This window comes from Nyctereutes procyonoides, unplaced genomic scaffold (genome assembly GCF_905146905.1).
Source record: "Nyctereutes procyonoides isolate TBG_1078 unplaced genomic scaffold, NYPRO_anot_genome, whole genome shotgun sequence".
In the NCBI taxonomy this organism is placed as follows: domain Eukaryota; kingdom Metazoa; phylum Chordata; class Mammalia; order Carnivora; family Canidae; genus Nyctereutes; species Nyctereutes procyonoides.
In genome coordinates, this window is record NW_026575117.1 from 949,682 (window position 1) to 965,314 (window position 15,633).

The following is a 15,633-nucleotide window of genomic DNA, read 5'->3' on the forward strand; positions in this document are numbered from 1 at the left end:
TACTGGGTAATATTGTCTTGTGTCCAGTTCGGTGATACCTACTATACACAGGATACACAAGGCATAATGTGGACGCAACTAGAGGGTATTAAGCAAAGCAAAACATGTCAGATAGAAAAAGGCAAATACCATATGATTTCATTCATGTGTAGAATTTAAGAAACAAAACAGGTCAACATAATGGAAGAGGAAGAAAAAGATAGAAAAAGCAGGAAGCAAACCATAAGAGAACAAACTGAGGGTTTATGGAGGGAGGTGGATGTGGGGTGGGCTAGGTGGGTGATGAGGGTTAAAGAGGGCACCTGTTGTGACGAGCACTCGGTATTATCCCGAAACCAATATTACGCTGTATGTCAACTAACTAGAATCTAAATAAAAAAAAAATGACAAAGATCTCATCAGTTGAGTCAGTTGTGAAGGCCCAGCTGTCTCATTCAGATAATACACATTCTATGAACCATCTAGAACAAGTGCATGTGGCTTAATTTTGTTCCCCGAGTGTATGTGAATTGTTCCCCACTTCTCCAAGCCTGTCTCCTTGTGCCTGCATACAATGAAGTAATCTGATTAAAAAATAAATAAAACCAATGTTAACTTGAGGCTAAGGCAAACATGGTTAAGAAGTAATACCAGCTGTAAGAAGCAATTAGATATTTCACTTCAGCACCAAATAGGAAGGAACACGTTTGGCAGATGGTCTCTGCTCTTCGGTTACTTAAGCAGCCTGCGTTGGCGGTACATACTCTATCCACGACTCCTCATCATCTAAGTCCTGGAAGAACTGGAACAAGTCATAGGCCTCCTTCAGTTTCTCGTGGTGTGCCGCTGCCAAGTTCTGGACGTTCAGGAAACGCTCGTTGACATTATCCCTTTCCTCCACAATCTGGTCAACATTGAAAGTCCCGCTGGAGAGCAGGTCAGTGGCCAACTCATTCAGGTGGTTGAGTGCATCCTAAAAAGCCCAGGTGTATTCAGTGAACAGAATGGTACAGGTATGAGGTAGACCCTGGGGGCAGCCTGGGTGGCTCAGTGGTTTAGCGCCGCCTTCAGCCCAGGGCGTGATCCTGGAGACCCAGGATCGAGTCCCACGTCGGGCCCCCTGCTTTGGGCCTGCTTCTTCCTCTGCCTGTGTCTCTGCCTCTCTCTGTGTGTGTCTCTCATGAATAAATAAATAAAATCTTAAAAAAAAGTAGACTTTGGACTTTAACCACTAGTGCAGGTTCAAAGACTGGGTTTAATAGGTTATTTTTGAAGATAGTCAATTTGATAGATATGCTCTTTTAACTCGGCTCTGATAAGGGCCAGATCAGAGGGCAGTATGAGGGATGTGACTATGATGCTCAACCTGTCCGTTCGCCTTCTGGTATTCCCTCCCGTCCCCAACTGGGAAATGAGTGTGAATAAGTGTGTGTCTCCAACCAGGACTGTCTTCCTCATTGTACTGAATTTGATGCAGATTAGGGGTTAGAAGCTTTCAACAAAAGCTTCTCTATCCTACCATCCCGAGGCTGGCCACATCCAGACACACCCAGCCCCTTCTGTCTGTTTTCACGCTCACGCTGCCCTTCTAGTGATGTCGGGGGGAATGTCATCAAGTCCTAAAGCTCTGAACTTAGAAAGACTTTGACTTCTTGTCCTTTCTGCACATATCTCTGCCACCAAATAAAACTGGTAATATAAAATTCTCCAGGATGAAATTAATACCTGCCAACGTGTTTATCATTGCTCCCAAGATGCATTTCTGCTTGATATTGGAATGCAACTGAAATTCTCCACAGAATTTCCAGAGTGTATACATAATTCAACTTCACTGCACATGACATCCCCCTCTGATAGTTTTGCTCTCTATAATTATGTAAAATAAACTTCCATTTTCTTTCAAAGGCCAGATCAAATATGAGCTTTGGTAGGTAGTGAATTTATGTGCATCCATCATTAAAAGGTAGACAAGATAGCTTTAGGATCCTCTTCCTTTGAATCTGCAGCTTCATGATAATTGCTTAGCAGTGACCATTGCAGCAGCTCAGCAGCCTATGGATTTGACCTGGTTATAATGACCACTGGCTGAGAACACAGCTGGTTTGGCAAGACAGTGTTCTCAAATGGCCTCCTAAGATGAGAGAAGAGGGTCAGAAGCATTTCCATTCTGCCCAGAGCAATGAGATTCTAACACTACTTACATTTCGGGCCAGCATTTCTGTTTCCAAAAGCTGATGTTTCTTGAGCAAGTTTCCTGCTGAAGCCAAGTCCCTGGCCTGATCTTTCATGGCCAGCAGTGTCTCTGCCTGGGAATAAAGGAATATGCAGTGAAGATGCCAGATGCAAACTGTTTTTAAGGAGAACATTAGCAACCATGTCCCCCAACATTTCCCAATAAAGTTAAGGAAATTGTTCATGCATAAAGTCATTTAACGGGCAAGTATTTATTAAGTTCCCATGTCCCCACCATTCTGGGTGCGATTACCTCTGAGAGCCAGAACTTGAAGTCCTGGATGCTTGTGTTGAACCTCTGTTGGCGACTTGCCTCGTCGAGCTTCTGTCCTTTGTCAATTGTTTTCTCAAGCAAGTGGTTCCAGTGTCCCTCCAGCTCTTCCAGTTGAGTCTAACCCAAAGAAACTCGGGGATCACTATGGTCTTTAGGATCCTGAGTCCTATGACAACTTGAAAAGACACTGTAGGGGGCTGGGAGTTCATAACTAGCCAAAATCCACCAGCACTTGAATGCTGTACATTTTAAACCAGTTATGCTTAATCTGGGAAAACATCAGGAGGTGCTGGAAGAAAGTTTGAGGAAAGGGCCCTGGCTGCTTACAGAGACTCGTGCCTAAATGCCCAAACTCTTGGCAGCAGGGATAGAAAATGTCGAACAAGCAAGACGACACTTAGGATTTAGGTCTAAAGCTTTCTCAGAATCCTAGGTACTGAGTTTGACGTAAGTGATAAGGTCTGAGCATCGTGGTTTCCCACCTTCTTTGTGGATGGTCAGAGGGAAGAGGGAAACGCTGAAGGAGGAAGAGGCTTCTCCGAAGGTGCATTTAGCCCAAACCACCCTGAGCAGAATCCCTACCTTCATGGTTTCTTCATTGCCCTCACATGCATCCCGCTCAATCAGAGAGTTCCCCAAATCGAGGACTTCCTTCACCTCCTCAGCTCGGCCTTGGACCTCATTTTCAAAGGTCTGGTGCTTCAGGTATTTTCTCTGAAGGGAAAGCAGAGGCCAAATTATTCTGTAATCTAAGGAAGCAAGTTAGATAAACTGTGTTTCTAAGAGTCTATGTTCTGTTATAACTAATGGTGCCTTCTGAAAGACCCGCCCCTTCACGTTAGAGTTGGAAGTTCCTGAGGGCAGGGCAGTGGTCTCAACAGTGAGGAAGCGTTCTGTGTAGGGAGCTGACCCTTCACCCCACAATCTGGGTTTGTCAGAGTTTTCCAAAATTCCTATTTTGAACTTGCCTGAATGTTGGTGGGATCTTTGTAGGATTCATCGCAGGCTATGGGCAGCATCTCACTGATCCATTCCTCCAGGTCCTCAAGGTCATGGTAGAACTTTTTGAGGTCAGTATAGTTGCCGAGTTTTGTTCGCTCAGCAACCAGCAGTTCTTTAAGAGCATTCCATCTGGGGGAGGAGGCTGGATCACTCTCTGCCCTTGACCCTCCCACCAAGCTTTGATGCCATATCTGCAATCTTCCCATTTGCCAACCTGTCCTTTCTCCTCTCATTATTTATAAATTTTTATACTATATATAACATAGCTATATATTATTTAGTTGTATATTATAATATTACATTTTATATACATGCATATATTACATATAATAGTGCATATTATATTGATAGATCTAGTTGTTGCATAGTCTCATTATTTTCAAATATAAAATATAGTGGCTAAGTTGGTAATTTTTAAGTTATTTTCCATGCCTTTCATTCTGTTGAGCCTGGATCAGAAATGTTCGCAAGTCACAAGATAGTTTTAGGCATTTAGAAATGAAAAGAACTCAGAGTGTGACCCCCATCCTCCATGCTAGCAAAGAGATTGCTCTGCTATGTCTTCCTTAGCTCACAAAACACTTGCTCAGGCCTGACCTGTCCAGCACCCGTTGGAAACGAGCAGCAATCTCTTCCTTGGCATAGTGGTCATCAGCTACGAGCTGCTCTGTCTCATGTTCTAGCTCAGTGATCTTATTTTCCTAGATAGAGGAAAAGAAAAAAATCCAGATCCCTGGGGATTAGGCTTTCAGTGCAATTCCAGACTCCCTCTGAGAAAAGAACAGAGATACCCTTTGTGGCTTCACAAGGGGGAACAAAACCAGGGCCAAGAGGTAAATGCCATGAAAGTGGCTTTTAACTCAACAGGAAGAGAAATATTAATAATGACACTAAGATGGTTCTGAACTCCTGGGGTACTGAGCTCCTGGTAGGGACTCCTGTTGTACTGACTCCTATGGTACTGAGCTCCCTAAAGAACAGACTCCTCCCATGACCGTGACAGAGGGTGACTCCTGCACTGGGTGGGATTTTGGAATAACCAGCATATAAAGTCACTTCCAACTCTAAAAGGTTGTTAGATTGTAAAAAGCTGGGCTGCAGTAAGGCGGTCTGATGCCATTAGTGAACTTGGGTAAGACTAAGCCACGGTGTCAAGCTGCCCTGTCTTCTCAGAGCTCTCTGTAAAAAGCAAATTAAGATACTTGTGAATCATAAAACTACATACATGTATAGAATTTCTGTTATTGTTATTAATATTCATTATTGGAATTCTTATATTAGTTATTACCTGCGCAGTGATTGCCTTGTCCAAGTCATCCCGTTTCTTCAACAAGGCCTCCAGACTGTCTAAGGAACTCTCTCCCTCTGACCTCAGGGAGTTCTCACGTGCCAGCATCCAGCCCTCAGCCTGATCACATTTCCCGTGGAACAACTATGAGGAACGAAGGAAGAGGTTATATCCAGTCCAAGGGACAGAGGAAATGACTGATCCCTCTCCTATGGCACTGACATAAGGGGTCCCGTAAGGGTTGCTTATGTTCTTCAAAGAAACATTCATACCATGAATCTTACCTATACTGGACCTTTTACTCTTCCCTAAAGACACATTTTATGTTTTTATATAAGCTATATTCCATTCCCAGGGTGCATTTCCCGTATGTTGCACAAGGCAGATGCTGGCTGGTTATTTCTTTAGGACTCTCATAAACACTACCTTCAGGATGTTCATCCTTTCCCTCCCTGGCACTAATCACTCCCTCTTCTTTAGCCTCAAAACTTTCATATATTTTGTTTTATTAATAATCCCTCTGTATTAGAATGGCCTGTCTACGTGTATAATGTCACTACCTAAGAAAAAGGGTGTTATTTTACTAATCTTTGTATTTCCAGGGCTCTGCACATGGCAGGTTCTCAAAAAGAACCAATCAGCCAAACTCTCAATCAATAAATACATTATAATCACCTCATCTCATGCCAATAGTTGATCCCCACTTTGTTTGGCTCTCCTCGCAGGGATAAGAGCAAAGAACATCACAATAATGAGAGCACAATGGCAGATAGCCAAGTGCCCACAGGAGGGCAAGCGCAGTGAAAGGAGCACCTGTAGTGACTGCAAATTTGCACAGAAGGAACAGACTAAGGCCAATCCTTCTCAGTGGGGGTGAATTTTGCTTTACCTGCAACTCCAGACACTGATCCAGCATCCTCTTGCGTTGTTCCCAAGCTTTCTCCAAGTCACCTTTCTTTACCCTGATCTCTTCAAGTTTTTTTTCAATTTCAGGGCTGGCACGGTGCTCACTCCTTATAAGTTCTGCACCAAAGTCTTCTAAGGCCTGGAAGGTGGAACCCTCTGCCTCCATGTCAGCACGACGCTCCTATGTTGGAAAAAGGGAGAGATTGGTAGTACCAGTGGCATCTCAACAATGTCATAAAATGAGGGAAGTTTGGGAGGTCATGTGACTAGTGGCTGTGGATTTTGTAGCCATACCTGGTGTCGCTCCAGCAGGATCTCTGTGCCAATTAAATCATCAGCCAGCTCCTGTGATGATACAATGCCACTAATGCTACTGATCCAGTTGTCCAGGTCTCTAGAGAAATAGACGTATTGGGATTGACAAGAAAGTCTTGTAGCTCGAGACAGGGCTGTCCGTCCTTGGCTTTTCCTCTCTAGAAAATACATCTAGATTAACACCTTGCATCTGGCTTTATATGCTTCTCAGATCTTAGGTTTGTTGTTCACACTGGTTTTTGTTTGTTTGTTTATTTTAAAGATTTTTATTTACTTATTTGATGAAAAGAAAACACAAGCAGGGAAAGCGTGAGAGGGAGAAGCAGGCTCCCCACTGAGCAGGGAGCCCAAGGCAGGGCTCCATCCCAGGACGCCAGGATCATGACCTGAGCTGAAGGCAAATGCTCAACCACTGAGCCCCCCAGGCATCCTGCCCCTGGAGATTGCCCAGCCCACGCCATGGGGCCGCCCTGGGAGCTCTACCTGGCTTTCGTGAGGAACGTGTAGAACTTGCGGGCCTCGTCCAGGCTGTCCCTCCGATCCTGCGTGCCCCTGAGCAGGCCGTGCCACGACTCCATCAGGTCTGTGGCCTGGCTCTGCAGGTGGCCCGCGGCATCCGGGTGAGACTCGCAGAGCCGCTCAGCTGTGTCCACCAGCAGGGTCACCTGCAGAGGCGCGAGGGCTCTGAGGAGGGGCCGCTCCTGCAGAGGCTGCCCCCAACCCCCCGACGCTGCCCCCGCAGATGGAGGCAGGCTGCAGGCGCCCCGTCCCCACCAGGCCGCACCAGTCCCTCTGGTCGGCGGCACCAGCCCGGGTGCTCCGCCCTGACGCCTTGCCACCTTCTTCTCAAGATGGGGGGGCCGGCAGGGTGCTCAAGTGGCTGCTGACCAGGGGCAACCCAGAGGTGAACCCCGGGGCCCCGACTTTCAACACGAGGGGCTTTTCACTGTAGACATCTGCTGTGCCTTTTCCGCCCCGCGCGGTCATGCCAAGCTTGGGACTTGGCCCAGAGCACAGCTGGCGGCTTGCAGAGGCCCTTGGAGGTGGAGCAGGAGTAAGGGCGGTCAGGTTCCCGGGAAGGAGACCCCTGCGCCGGCCCGGGCTGTCCCTGCTGTGGCCCCCCCACGACGGTCCACACGCTGGGAAGCCACTAGAGGGGCACCTGGGCAGCCCGGGTCATTTCCTACAGCTTCCTTCCGTGGTCGTGGTCTCGGGTTCCCTCTGGTGTACTTGTCTGAGGGACCAGTGCAAGGGCAAGTGAGGGGAATGGGAGGAAGGGGCCTGGCGGGCACAGGAGCCCGTGGGAGGCCTAGGGCAGGCAGAGCGGCCTAGGGCTCAGGCCTGCACAGGGCCGCACAGCCCGGCGCGCACGTCTCACCTTTTCCCCCAGGGGCAGGAGGTCTCTCTCGAAGGCCTCGTGCTGCCGCTGCAGGGCCTGCACGCTGAACAGGTCGGAGCCGGGATCGGCAGCATCGAGGGCCTGCAGCTTCTTCTCCATCTGCTCCTTCATGTCGTCCGCCTCCCTGGCTCACGAGAGTAAGGGACCTGGAGTGACGGTGCGCTCCGCAGCTGGCCCAGCTGGCCCCGGGGACCGGGCCTCGGGGGAGCATTTGCTCAAGGCTCGGCCACGCCGCCCGCTGGATCCTCCGGCCCAGGGCCTGTGCGTGGCTGCTTCTCTGCCCCCAATACTCACAGCCACATGCATACCGGCGAAGCGGTTCGGTTATGGCTTGGCTGTTTGCTTGCCCATGTGTGTGCGGACACGGATGTGGAATCACACACAGACTTGGGACCAGACATAAAAAATGGCCAAAGGATCGGTGAGGGCCAACGTGGCCCGTGGCTCACCGCTCCCTACCGCAGCTCACAAAGCTGATTGTTGTCTTTGCTCCAAGCCTCGCTACCTTTCGTGAAAACTGCTGATCATGCACCGGGGTCCCCGAGCACCTAGGCTCGGGGATTAGAGCAGGTCGCCTGTGAGGACGCCGTGGGCCGAGGAAGGAACCTGCTCCAGCATCCCCTGCCCTGCTCCGATCTCCGCCTCGGCCTTGTCCCGCCAATGGCCCTGCCCCCCCTGCAGCAGGCCGACTCGGGGCTTCGACGCTTTCTAGGGCGGCACTGCCGCTCAGGGTTATCTGCTCACCTTTGAAACACCTGGACAGCATGGGCGCTGCCCAGCAGCTGGCGCTGCTCCTCCGCAAGCCTCTGCAAGGAGTCCCAGCGGGTATTCAACTCCTAAAAGACGCAGATACAACAGACGTTAGCTGAGGAGCTAACTCTGCTTGCTCGGGGCTGCCCAAGAGAGACCCCGTGAGGCCTGAGTCATGCTGTGTTGTCACGTCATCTCCTTCGGAAGCTGCACAGGTTTCCTCCATCCCCGGAGCACCTGCGCTTGGTCCTCATCCGTGCCGTTGAGAAGGAGGTGAGCGTCCATCCCAGCCTGATGTTTCAGCGTGGGCCCCCCCCTAGGGAGCCACTGGTGCTCGCTGCTACAGAGACCACAGCCCAGCCTCCAGGAGACGAGCGGGCGTGCTACCCTGGGACTCAGCCGCTATCATACCCCACATCCTGAACCCACCACACCAAACAGCCACTTAGAGCTCTACTTTCTGTTGGAGTAGCTGAGTTGTTCCTATGCACACCCCTTCCCCCTCCGACCACACATCAGCCACCAGGAAAGAGGCAGAGAACTCATCTTCCCTGGCTTAGGACAACCCAGGGAGCTAGACTGGGCATCCCACTCATGTTCACTCGATGTTTTATAGGTCTCAATCTTTTTTTTTTAAGATTTTATTTATTTTTTTTAAGATTTTATTTATTTTTAAGATTTTATTTGTCCCCATAGCCACCAGTCTGCCCAGGACCCTCTAGTAATACCGCCTCTCTTCCCACAGGCGGTTTGAGGGGCTCAGGTGAAGAGTCAGGGACAGATGACAGCATGGAAGTGGTATAGGATTGGGGGCCTTTGTCCTAAGAACAATGGGAAAATGAGGGGATGGGGATATCATGATCAGATCTGCATCTTGAAAACACAGACCCTGGCCACCAGAGGAGAAATTGGAGGAGTGTTAAGTCAGCCCTGGCCCTGGCACATGCCCCTCGTTGCTCATGGGTTTGAGCTCCTAGGTCTGCGGCCCTCATACCAACACTCTTTCTGGGTGAATTGCTGGGGATCTTTTTTTTTTTTTTAAGATTTTATTTATTTATTCATGAGAGACACAGACAGAGAGAGAGAGGCAGAGACACAGGCAGAGGGAGAAGCAGGCTCCATGCAGGGAGCCCAACGTGGGACTCGATCCCGTCCCGGGGTCATGCCCTGGGATGAAGGCGGCACCAAACCACTGAGCCCCCCGGGCTGCCCCAATCTTAATCAGGTCTAGGATGTCCCACCTCCCGTCTGTACTGACTTATGTTTTTCTCCTTTCATCAGATTTTATCAGTGCCTGTCTCTTGCAGTCTGCTCTCCTGACTAACCCCTTTCCACCCTCACAGCTTCTTACCTACATTTTCTTTGCATTCGTGTATCTGAGCATGAACTTTCTGTGTCTGCAAGTGAAGATGGGGGAAGAAGGAGGCATGTGTTTCAGTTTATAGATTTGAGGTCAATTTAAATATATACATGGCTGGACTGTTAGAACTATCACCTTTGACCTTTCCTGAAGCCAGCTTTATACCTTTGGCCTGTCCTAGCTGACCTGTGAAATATGAAGTTGAGTGTATTTAAGTGAGGTGTGGACCCTCCGCCCTTCCTGGAGCTCAGCCTGGCAGCGAGGGTCCCAGAAGGAGCTTTACTTACCTGTCGTATTTGAGCTCCTTCCGGTGTTAGAAGCTTTTCAAATAGAAGATCATCTGCCACCTTGTTGATATCCCTCAGCCGAGGCTCATTGGCCTTCAAATCCTGGGTGGGAAAATTTGTCCAAACTGATATAAATCCTCTCCTCAGGGGTTTTCATACCTGCCTGTTCATCTCTGCCCCGATTTGGCTAAATATCAATATCACTAATGTCGCTTGAGATGCACAAGAAGCTGCCCTGCTCCCCCGCCACAGAGAAAAGTCCCTTTACACCCCCTGACCCCCAGGGACTAGCAAGAACTTGGCAAGAGAGCCGCCATTTTTCTGGAGTGTGGAGCATGTCCAATGTTGGAGAGTCCTTACAAATCTCTCCTGCGTTAAATGATGCCATCAGTTTCTAGCAGCAATGTCCACAATAGCCACACTGTGGAAGGAGCCTCGGTGTCCATCGAAAGATGATGGATAGAGAAGCTGTGGTCTATGGATACAATGGAATATTCCTCAGCCATTAGAAACGACAAATACCCACCATTTGCTTCGACGTGGATGGAACTGGAGGGTATTATGCTGAGTGAAGTAAGTCAATCGGAGAAGGACAGTCATTATATGCTCTCATTCATTTGGGGAATATAAAAAATAGTGAAAGGGAATAAAGGGGAAAGGAGAAAAAAATGAGTGGGAAATATCAGAAAGGGAGACAGAACATGAAGACTCCTAACTCTGGGAAACGAACTAGGGGTGGTGGAAGGGGAGGAGGGCGGGGGGTGGGGGTGAATGGGTGACGGGCACTGAGGGGGGCACTTGATGGGATGAGCACTGGGTGTTATTCTATATGTTGGTAAATTGAACACCAATAAAAAATAAATTTATATTAAAAAAAATGATGCCGTCAGAGGGCTCTCTACCTGAACCGTGTCCTGTGCATTCCTGCCAACACAAACTCCTCTGCCTTCTAGAGAATTTCATGGACTATGTTGCAATCTGCTTGTGTTAAGGGGTGTTGTAAGAAATAGCTCTGGGTAGCTCATCACGATGCCTATGGGGATGATATTGTCCGTTACATGGTACAAAGACCTCTGTATGAGCTTCTTCATGGGAGTGTCGTTCTTGGAGTTCTTTTATAATTTTGTCCTTGCTTCCCTTTCTTTCACTTTCCTCCTTCCTTAAATATTCCATATGTGTATATATGATCCCTATCTATTTATTTATCTATCATTATCTATCCATCCATCCATCATCTATTATCCATTTATCTATCTGTCTATTGTCTATTATCCGTCTATCCATGTATCATCTTTCTATCTACCATCTATCTACTTATCTATGCATCATCTATGTGTCGCCTTGAATTCTATGTGGAAGGCATCACAAGAAAAAGAAAGCAAGGAAGAGCTTTATATTCACTGCTAGATAACACATGGAATGAATCTGTGAGAACAAAAAATGGAAGGTTTTAGGCAGGCAGAAACTTAGGAACTTTCCAGCTGTAAAATCGGGCTGTTCTTTCCACCTTCCCACTTCAGCTTCTGCCTCATAATTAGAGCTTCTGAAGAGTTCTGCAGCTCCCACCTCAACCTGGGATCCCAGAATTCAGTACCACGTGGGGCAAGTGCTGAAGAACTCAGGGAGATCAGCACTCCCGGGGGATCAGGAATTGCAGGCTGCAGAGCCAGGGCCACTAGTCTCCTCTGTATTTTCCTTCCACCTCTGAGACCCAGAGGGAGATTTGAGACGTGGAACTCTCAACAGCTCTGGGAAGGATATTTAGCAAATGCAACTAATGCGTCTGAGGAGCATTGGTTGAGGAGCCACTTAGGAGGAGATGTGGAATAAAAGGAAGCAGTGGTCACTGTCAGAAAGCCACCTGGAAAGGAAGGTGGCTTGCTCTCACCGTTTGGAACTCGTCAAACTTTTTCTGCAGCTCCCAGACATCATCGAGTTCTACCCCAGTGTTCTCCGCCTTCTTCTCTTGGATCCACTCCAGCATGTCGCCTGCCTCGTAGGCCAGCAGAAACTCATTGTAGCGTTGCAGTAAATGACGCCTGCGCTCTTCTGCTCTGTCAAGGAGGGAGCGGTACCTGTGCGCAGGAACAGAGAGTGGGAACAGTCTCCTGAAACATGGGGGAAGCACAGAAGAGTGGGAGCAGGGAGGGTGCAGGGAACAAGAAGGAGAGAGAGGGGAAATCAAAAGAAGACCAGAGGGGAGGAGGAAATAAATCTGGGGAGGAAAGAAGCATTGAGAGCGGAGAGACAAATACACTGGATTCCACTAAAAATAATACAAAATTCCAATGTTCCAATAGCGTGACTGGCATCACCCCTTCCCTGTGCTAGGTGTGAGATTTTCACACGCCTGCAGACAGCTGGATGAGAAGCAGCCTCGTACAGTAAGCAAAGTTCACACGGACGTCAGACGGCCTTCCATAACCCTCAGAGGTCCTGCCAAGTGCCCGACCTCAGGCAATTGACTTAAGGTTCTCAAACAAAATCCGAAATATTTCAAGCACCTGAAGTTTACTTTTAGCTCCTAAAATCTGTGACATTACGACGGCATCGCTAATCTTAACAGCTGCAGAGTCATGAGAAGTGTCTCTGCCAGTAGTGCCTCTACAACTTACTGGTTCTCAATGTCTTCCTGGCGCTGGGCGATGGTGCTTAGTTCTTCTTGCTGCCGCTGGGGGGGCATGGAAAACTCATCTTGAGCCAGTTTCTTGACATAAACAGCAGGCACAAAGCCTTGGTGGTCGCCAGCTTCCACTTTCCACCAGTCCTGAAGGGAGAGAGAGCCCCATTCCTTCCTCAGTTCTTGGAAAACCACAGATAAGAGGGGCTCCAACTCTCAGAACTAAGTCCATAAGCCCGGGAGCAGACTGAAGGCACAAGAAACAAACCATTGCTGCTGATGCCCGGCATGGGTATCTCCTCTTCACGCCTCTCCCAGAGCACCTAAAACTTGTGCATGGATGGCCCTGGAACTCACTTATGTGGATGTTTGGTGTTAAAGTATCACCCTGGGGTTTGGGTGGTTTGGGGTGAGCAGTTTGGGGTGTCACTGAACTAATACTCTGGAGTCAATGTCCTCAGAGCACAACAGGATGACAGGGAAAAATCTGAGCAAAGACAAAGCGGGACTGGCACACAGCTTATTTCATCATGGAACACCCATCCTCCTCAAAAATTCACTCACTCTCGGGGCAACAACATCCCAAACTCTCTTCTTTTCTTCCCAATAATTTTTGGAAATTATTAGGATGTGAAAAGTCCTTTGAGCTTTTATGAAAAGAGTCATATTTTGTCCCTTTTCTCACAGGCTCTTTCACAGATCTGTTCCTCACACATTTTTTTTAATTTTTATTTATTTATGATAGTCACAGAGAGAGAGAGAGAGAGAGAGGCAGAGACACAGGCAGAGGGAGAAGCAGGCTCCATGCACCGGGAGCCCGACGTGGGATTCGATCCCGGGTCTCCAGGATCGCGCCCTGGGCCAAAGGCAGGCGCCAAACTGCTGCGCCACCCAGGGATCCCTATTCCTCACACATTAAAGAAAACCAGTTGACATGAGACTTCTCTTTCTTCAGGTTGCTTCTCATCCAGCCCATTGTGGTTCTAGCACTAGGACCACTGGGACGGGAAAGGGACAAACAGGTGACAAGAAAGGGGTAGTTTAGTATTAGGGAACTGCCATTCATCACTTCTATGTCTTTGGGCTACCTACTTACGCTCTTTGAGTCTTCATTTTATTAAGTGTAATTGGTCTTATAACCCCAAAGGATATATATAGGATCTTACTTAATATCTTGAGGTATCTTGAGGAAAGATACTACTTAATGAATTATAGCTATTTAAGAGAGGCAGCAACAGAAAAATGTTGTTTGGCTAAAATATGGCTACCTGCAGGGCAGGGAGAGCTGACTACTGAAGAGCTGTCTTGCCGATGGGAAGCAGGTTAGAAGGGAAAGTCACCTTGTTGATGGAACTGAGCAGAGTTAAGACATCATCTTTCTTCATGGTGACTTCTCGGTTGCTGCGGGCCTGGAAGTCATATAAAGCCACCACCCTCTGTTCTCGAGCCACTCCTTCCACTGGCGCAGGCTGCTGTTGCTGAACAAAAGAGGGAGAAGATCACGTCCGTCACCTGCTGGCAACACATCGTCTACAGCCTCTACACTGTCCCTGGAGCTGGAGCCTCCCACGCAGCTACCAGCAAGAGAGAGATTGCGACATGTTTGTGGAGACGCGGCTCCACCCTGATGCTTGAAGGACGCGCAAGCCAGGAAGTACGAACACAGAATGAGCAAGTGAGCATGTAGTTTGTCAGAAACAAATTAAGCACTCTAGGCCTCCGGTTCGTAAAGCAGGTAATAAATGATTACACTCCCAACCCCTTCATCATCTTTAAATTATTGCCTCAAGAAAATGTGGACTCCTTTTTTTTTTTTTTTTTTTTGAGAGGTGGGTGACCTACAGCACAGGAAAGGCCACAGAATTATAAAAACAGACACCTGGCCTGAGATCAAAGATCTTGGATCTCTCTCTAGCAAACAGCCTGCTCTCCGAAGTATAGCCTTCTCTGACTGACACTTTCTGCAAATTTACCTCTGAGAGGATGAACAAGAATACCACACCTCTTTGTAAGCGACGGCCCACCCTGGCATCAGATTAGAGCAGAAGATGTGTGCCTCCCCTTACAGACTCAGCTGACTTACATCCCTTGAGTATCGTGTTTCCTCAGCACACACAATGCACACATCCATCTGTTCTTGCTTAGGCTTCACCATGCAGGTAGAGGGAGACACAGCACGCAGGCTCTAAACACACATGGTGACCTGGAATGCGGTGCCTATGTCTATTGTCTACTCCTAGTGTGTGAGCGCAGAGCCTCTCCTTAGAAAGATGGTATCAGGTGTCTCTCTTTTTCCTTCTGCTACCCCAGGAGGTACCCCCGTCACTCAGTGGGTCCCAGCTTTGCCACTCTCCAGGACAAGCTCTCACCACGGGCTGGGGCATCCTCACACTTGCCAGCATTTACATGACCCATTCCGAAATACACCTGATTATTCTGTGCTTTGGTGGCTTTGCTTTCATTGTTTAATGAGTAGAAAAGCCCTTCTTCTCTTCATCTGCACAGTAAACCAACTTAAAAAAAATCCAGAAAATCAAAATTAAAAAAAAAATCAGGGGCCCCTGAACCCCTGGCTCAGTTGGTTAAGCATCTGCCTTCAGCACGGGTCATGATCTCATGGTCCTGGGGTCAAGCTCCACATCAGGGTCTCTGCTCGGTGGAGAGTCTGCTCCTTCCTCTCTCTCTTCTCCTGCTCATGCTCTCTCTCTCTCTTTCTCTCTCTCTCTCTCTCAAACTAATAAATAAAAAAGAAAAAAATAACTCAGATAAAGTGGTTCACCTCAGCTATAAAGATCTTCCTACTTTCCAACATTCTTATTTTGAGAGAGGAGAACACTCCTTCCTCTGAGACTCTTTCTCATGTCCATATATCTGTCATATGCACTTACTTGCTGAACTTTCTGATCTCCTAATAGACTGCAATTTTCCTGGGGTCAGAATTATTTTTTACTCAAGCTTGCGTATGGTCGACATTTAATAAGTGTATAAAACAACCAAGAAGAAAGACAAGAAATCAGGAAGGACTATAAGAAGGAAAGGTGTATATAAAGGAGGCAGGAGAGAAACAGGGATGGGAATATAAAAGGTAGGAAGATGGAAAGCAAGAGTACATCTATGAGCACGTGATCGCATTCACCCACCGAGAACCCCTTGTGGACTGAATCTCTGTAAATGCTACAAAGAGGCTACAATTCCTGCTTATAAGGAACAGAGAAATTAGT

The 15,633-nt window shown here is 48.0% G+C and overlaps 1 protein-coding gene across 1 annotated transcript in view; it reads right to left on the reverse strand.

Annotated features, from left to right (window-relative positions):
* SPTA1 (spectrin alpha, erythrocytic 1) overlaps nt 1–15,633 on the reverse strand; it is a 62,682-nt gene that overhangs the window by 20,872 nt on the left and 26,177 nt on the right. The window contains exons 20-35 of the mRNA XM_055334029.1: nt 13,753–13,890; nt 12,408–12,559; nt 11,681–11,867; nt 9,793–9,894; nt 8,140–8,231; nt 7,375–7,519; nt 6,480–6,661; nt 5,976–6,075; nt 5,665–5,862; nt 4,776–4,919; nt 4,085–4,188; nt 3,454–3,616; nt 3,068–3,199; nt 2,465–2,602; nt 2,181–2,285; nt 744–952 (exon numbers count right to left, since the gene is read on the reverse strand). Coding sequence (XP_055190004.1) covers nt 744–952; nt 2,181–2,285; nt 2,465–2,602; nt 3,068–3,199; nt 3,454–3,616; nt 4,085–4,188; nt 4,776–4,919; nt 5,665–5,862; nt 5,976–6,075; nt 6,480–6,661; nt 7,375–7,519; nt 8,140–8,231; nt 9,793–9,894; nt 11,681–11,867; nt 12,408–12,559; nt 13,753–13,890 — 2,291 coding nt within the window. The remainder of the gene's footprint in view (nt 1–743; nt 953–2,180; nt 2,286–2,464; nt 2,603–3,067; nt 3,200–3,453; nt 3,617–4,084; nt 4,189–4,775; nt 4,920–5,664; nt 5,863–5,975; nt 6,076–6,479; nt 6,662–7,374; nt 7,520–8,139; nt 8,232–9,792; nt 9,895–11,680; nt 11,868–12,407; nt 12,560–13,752; nt 13,891–15,633) is intronic.